Source organism: Elaeis guineensis, chromosome 6 (assembly GCF_000442705.2).
Source record: "Elaeis guineensis isolate ETL-2024a chromosome 6, EG11, whole genome shotgun sequence".
In the NCBI taxonomy this organism is placed as follows: domain Eukaryota; kingdom Viridiplantae; phylum Streptophyta; class Magnoliopsida; order Arecales; family Arecaceae; genus Elaeis; species Elaeis guineensis.
Window position 1 is genome coordinate 13,573,767 of NC_025998.2, and position 6,000 is coordinate 13,579,766.

The 6,000-nt window shown below is 49.5% G+C and overlaps 1 protein-coding gene across 1 annotated transcript; it reads right to left on the bottom strand.

Annotated features, from left to right (window-relative positions):
* Positions 1-201: 201 nt before the first annotated feature.
* On the bottom strand, positions 202-2,154 carry LOC105047217 (uncharacterized). Its single transcript, XM_010926035.4, is given in 2 exon segments — positions 202-1,115; positions 1,118-2,154. Coding segments are annotated over 2 exon segments (1,563 nt in total). The 5' UTR covers positions 1,989-2,154; the 3' UTR covers positions 202-423.
* Positions 2,155-6,000: the final 3,846 nt, after the last annotated feature.

Sequence of the window (6,000 nt, forward strand, 5' to 3'; positions counted from 1 at the left end):
TGTGCTGCTTATATCCGGGGGATCAAAGTTGAACATGAGAGGTTATTGTCTCAAATACATTTTGGAAATTGTCTGCAAAACAGAGAGGTAACGTGGATTGCTCTTTCATGTGGATATCATGCTTTGCGATGTTGTTACCGATCATGTAGAGAGTATGTGGAATCAGGTCTATTCCAGAAAGGACATCAGACATAACTTGCTTTTTCTTAAATTCAGAATATATACAATGTTTAGGAACTACAGACACATGTTCATATGATTACAGTCATCAAACATAATTGTATCCTGGAGGGCAGGTAACATTGCTTAAACAGTCTAAAAACTGATCATTTTAGCCATCATTTTTTAAGAAAAACATAGAAGTGCTACTGTAGTAGTTGCAGGCCATGACAATGTTGTTCTGCACAACCGTGAATGCCGGTTTCACGCTCTACTTGTACCTTCCTCCGCTTGTCTTGCCCTTGCATTACCATTAGCTGTGGAAGTGGCACCGATATCAGCCTTTTCCTTCTTTTTCTCATCGCAGCAAAAACGGCATCCATGCCGCTGTGGCTTCTGAGGGTTCTCTGGATCACTGTCGCTGGATTCCATAAAGAGTGCTCGAAGGCACCGTCTTCTGATCCTGGGCTCGTGGGACGGTTTCTGCTCTGGAGTAATGCGAGGTGCAGTCTTCTGTGGTTTAATTGGCTCTGGTGGTCTCCTTAGACTTGCGTCAGTCTTCTGCGGTTTAAGTGGCTCTGGTTGTCTCCTTAGACTCGCGGCCTCCACCTTCTTACTTGATAGCTTCAGGTGAACGCCAGGGTCTCTTTCATTGCAAGAACTACCATGGAAGGTCGAGTTGTTGATGCTTTGCGCATTGCTATTGATGGTGGCAGTGATTGCCGGGTCATCATAGCTTGCCTCAACATCGCCCTTAGGATGCTTGAATCCCCTGTGAATATGGATGTGTGAACCTAGAACCATGGATGCTCCGTTGTTTTCACCTGCTAAGGTGATCATACTCACTGGTTGTCCATTCCCCATCCTCTCCCCAATGCCCACCTTCTGCACCAGTCTTGAATGCCGCTTCTCGATCTCCTTCTCAAAGGGAGCTCGCTCGCCATCGGAGGATGAAGCCATGGCATGGTGGAGATGGCGATCTTATTCTCTTTTCCGCTGGAACCATTTTGTGCTGACTCCTCTCTGTCTACGTTATCTTGCTCCTTAGAATGCCCAGGTTTTGAGATTCTAAGTTCCGCTATTATTTTGCCTGCTTCATTTTGTGGTTTCTGAGGCTCTATTTCTGGCTCTGTTTCGAGTTTGCCTTTAAATCCTTCGGCAAGTCTATCTGATTCTGGATTTTTGGTTTCAGGCTGCTCTTTGGAAGCTGGTTCAGAATGTGCTTCTGACTCGAGGAGTTTGCCAGGCTGCTTGTCTGGTTTTGGTTCTGGGATCGTTCTGGGCTTTTCTTCTTGAGTTTGCTTGGTTTCCTTCTCAGATATTGAGGGGTATGGTTTGGACTCTGGATCTTGTGCAGGATGGTCATCTGTTGGCTTTGAAGCTGATTGGATTGGATTCGTTTCTTGTGTTTGAGGAAGAGCGTGTGGCTGCAATTGTGTAGGTGATTTGGTTTGTACCAAAGTCGGAGATTCATGGGGCAATAGCTCTGGCTGGTTTGATGGTGAAGTTCTTCCAATTGGTGATTTAGGTGGTGAGGAAGGAGACGGGGGTTGAGATAGGATCTGAGACTCCACCTGATTTGCTACTGGTGATGGAGATCTAGAAGCCTTTTGAATTGCAAGTTGTGGAGTTGCTGGTGCTGGTGGGGACTTTGGTTGGGTCTGAGATGGGTGTTGAGGTTCAGCTGGAGGCAGTGGAGTAGATGCCGGAGTTTGAGGTAGGGGTTGCTGCTGAGTTGGGATTGGAGGACGCGGAGGGGTTAGGGATGGATTGGCCCAGAAAGGTAGCCAAAAACGAAATGGCCGAAGCCGGTTGGGTCTGTCTGCCATGCCTTCTTTGTTGGAAAAGAAAACAAGAACAAGATTCTGATGAACAGCTAACACAGAGGTTCACAGATTTCATATATGCTTGTAAGCCAAGGGATTTAATCACAGCCCCTTCAGTGTGGATTTGAATCAGATCCTTAGTACACCCTCGGTTCATAAGGTTGGCATATTCCGGCAGCTTCTCAAGGGCAAACCTCTTGCCCTGAGAAGTTGGATTCTTGTTGGAGCTGCCTTGGTTGACAGGCATTGATCCTATTGTATATAATTCATGCTTGCCACGGAGGTGAATGAATGAAGGAAACGTAGAAGTTGGAAATGTGAACCTATGGTTGGAAAAGGATGCATGCGGTCTAAGCAAACAAGAAGCATGTAAGAGAATTTCTAGGACAAGAAGTTCCACTTGTTTAATATTTCCAGTTCATAAAAATGAAGTTTCCTTGCATTTTCAATAAAATTCATTTCCAAATGGTTTATGATGATAGTGTTCTCGTATAAACTAGATCTATTGCACCTGCATCTCATTATTAAATCACCAGAGCATCTGTCCCTGACTGATACTATAAGCAGACACAAGATAGCAGCAGAATCTATATCTTACCGAGTTTGCGTAAAGCCTAAAGGAAATATTAATACTGGAGACATGGTATCCATTGCCGCTTTTTTCTGTATTTTTCAAATAGCTTCGAACGTGAAGTGCATCATTTTATCCGATTGATCCATATAGTCATCACTTTCCAATATACATTTAATATCTGTAGATCAATTTTTTTATTTAAAAATCTTATATAATAAAAGTACCTCTATTCTTTAGTAAAATTATGCCATTCTATGTCCATATTATGACAGCATCCAGAAAGTCATAATTTTTATCCACAGAATGTCATAATATACACATGATGTCATAATTTTTTTTAAAGAACAGAAATATTTAATTATTCAAAATTTTCAAACAAAAAAGCTGCAGGCATTGAGAATTTGTTTGATTCGTGGGAAAAATTTTTCTTTCCAGGAAGTAATTTTCTGAAAAATAACTTTCTAGGAAGTTACTTCCTGGAATAGAATTTTGATATGTTTGATTGATCATAGGAAGATGACTTATTATAAAGTAACTTATGTTTGAATGAACACCTATTTTTCTGAGAAAACTGTGTAAAATACCTATTATACTCTTAGTCATGGTTCGCCGTACCGAACTGTCCGGTACGGGGTGTATCGAGCCGGACCGGTCCCTTACCGATTTGGTTCGGGCCTTTTTTTCGAAACACAACCCCGAACCGCAGTGAACCGTCTGGTTCGGTGCGATTTGGGCCCATACCGCCCAAAATCGGGCGGTACGGCTCGGTTCTGGATCGGTTCGGGGTGAACCGAACCGTACCGCCCAGGAGAAGGGGGAGGAGGGAAGGTGGAGGTCTTTTCACATGGTTGAGGGAGAGAGAAGGGAGAGAAATGGACGTGGCCCACTTCACATGGGGGAGGGCCTGGTGCTTTAATAAGCACCAGGTCTTCGGTGTTCTTTGAGAGTTCTCAAAGAACTCCCATGGCCGTGGGCAACTTAATCGTTGAGACCTCCAAAAAATTAGAAAAGAAGGCAAAATTTCATGAAATTGGAGGAGTGATTTGAGAAGAGGCTGATCTTTGGCCGGAGGTAAGATAATCAGTTATTTTGTTAGTAAATTTTTTTTTTTTATTTTTGTTGTTAGAAATAGGATAAAAATGAGATAAAATAAAAATAGAAGAAAATCATGCCAAAATCTTATGATTTTGGTATGATTTAATTATATGTGATAGACCTTTGGAAGATCTACACGATGACATCTGTTGGTGCAAAAATCCGCTTGCGCCGGAGAAGCTGGGGTCGAGGGAGTTGCAGTCGCCACCGGGACCTGCAAAAGAAGTCTAAACCGGAGGTGGGGTTGCTCCGACAAGACCCTCCGACGCTCAAGTCAGTTCTCTGCCTCAACAAGAATGGAGTGCTCGAACAAAAATTTTAGCAGAGTTTTTAGGTAAAAACGAGAGCTTATAGAATAACGTATCTGGGGTTCCCCTTTTATAGACGGAGGGGGCAACAAATTGATAGCGACGCCTGTAACCGTCTGGTAGTGGACCGCTCAGAGTCAGGAGGAATTTATTGTGGAGGGTAGTGGGGTGGATCCGTGGCCATTACCGGGGTGTGCCACGTGGAGTCGACCACGAGAAGCGGAGCGGCGTCCGTTGTCGCGACTTGCCAGAGGATAGAAGAATCGCGCGGTATCCGTCGCAGGAAGTGGAGCAGGACCGTGGCCATTATTGTGGCCTGCCAAGGAGAGATGGAGCCTCGCGGAATCCGTCGCAGGAGGTGGAGCAGGGTCGTGGAATGCTGGAGCCGCGTGGGATCTGCCGCAGGGAGTGGGGCAGAGTCGTGGAGTGATGGAGCTGCGTGGGATCTGCCGCAGGGAATGGAGCAGAATCGCGGCTGTTACTGCAGCGCGCCAGGGGGCGGAGGTCTGTCGGCTGAAGTCCGGCTGGAGTGTCTGGCAAGAGGAGCTCGGAATCTGGCTTTCGCAGGGGTTCGGACGAAGTCTTCCTTTAGTCACAGCCGAGGACGGAGCCCGGCTCCCGTAGGAGTTCGAGCGGAATCTTCTTGTAGTTAGGTGCGAAGTCCGGCTCCCGTAGGAGTTCGGACGGAGCTTACCGGCAGTTGAAGTTGGCGACGGAGCCCGGCTCCCGTAGGAGTCCGGGCGGAGTCTCCCTTGGAGTCGTGGACGGAGCACGGCTCCCGTAGGAGTCCGAGTGGAGTCTCCCTTGAAGTCGTGGACGGAGCCCGGCTCTCGTAGGAGTCCGGACGAAGTCTTCCTTGGCGTCGTGGACGGAGCCCGGCTCCCGTAGGAGTCCGGACGGAGTCTTCCTGCACTTAAAGTTAGGTGCGAAGTCCGGCTCCCGTAGGAGTCCGGACGGGGCTTACCGGTAGCTGAAGTTGGCGACGGTGCCCGGCTCCCGTAGGAGTCCGGGCGGAGTCCTCCTTGTGGTTGAAGTCGTGGGTGGAGCCCGGCTCCCGTAGGAGTCCGGGCGGAGTCCCCCTTGGAGTCGTGGACGGAGCTCGGCTCCCGTAGGAGTCCGGGCGGAGTCTCTCTTGGCGTCGTGGACGGAGCCCGGCTTCCGTAGGAGTCCGGACGGAGTCTTCCTTGACGTCGTGGACGGAGCCCGGCTCCCGTAGGAGTCCGGGCGGAGTCTCCCTTGGCGTCGTGGACGGAGTCCGGCTCCCGTAGGAGTCCGGGCAGAGTCTTCCTGCAATTAAAGTTAGGTGCGAAGTCCGGCTCCCGTAGGAGTCCGGACGGGGCTTACCGGCAGTTGAAGTTGGCGACGGAGCCCGGCTCCCGTAGGAGTCCGGGCGGAGTCCTCCTTGCGGTTGAAGTCGTGGGTGGAGTCCAGCTCCCGTAGGAGTCCGGACAAAGTCCGTCTGCAGCCGTTGGAGTCGAGGACGGAGCCCGGCTCCCATAGGAATCCGGGCAGAGTCTTTCTGCAATTAAAATCAAAGGTGAAGTCCGGCTCCCGTAGGAGTCCGAACAAGGCTTACTAGCAGTTGAAGTTGAGGACGGAGCCCGGCTCCCGTAGGAGTCCGAGCGGAGTCTACTTGCGGTCGAAGTCGTGGGTGGAGTCCGGCTCCCGTAGGAGTCCGGACGAAGTCCGTCTACAGTCGTTGGAGTCGAGGATGGAGCCCGGCTCCCATAGGAATCCGGGCGGAGTCTTCCTACAATTAAAATCAAAGGCAAAGTCCGGCTCCCGTAGGAGTCCGGACAAGGCTTACTAGCAGTTGAAGTTGAGGACGGAGCCCGGCTCCCGTAGGAGTCCGGGCGGAGTCTACTTGCGGTCGAAGTCGTGGGCGGAGTCCGGCTCCCGTAGGAGTCCGGACGAAGTCCGTCTGCAGCCGTTGGAGTTGAGGACGGAGCCCGGCTCCCGTAGAAATCCGGGCGGAGTCTTCCTGCAATTAAAATCAAAGGCGAAGTCCGGCTCCCGTAGGAGTCCGGACAAGGCTTAC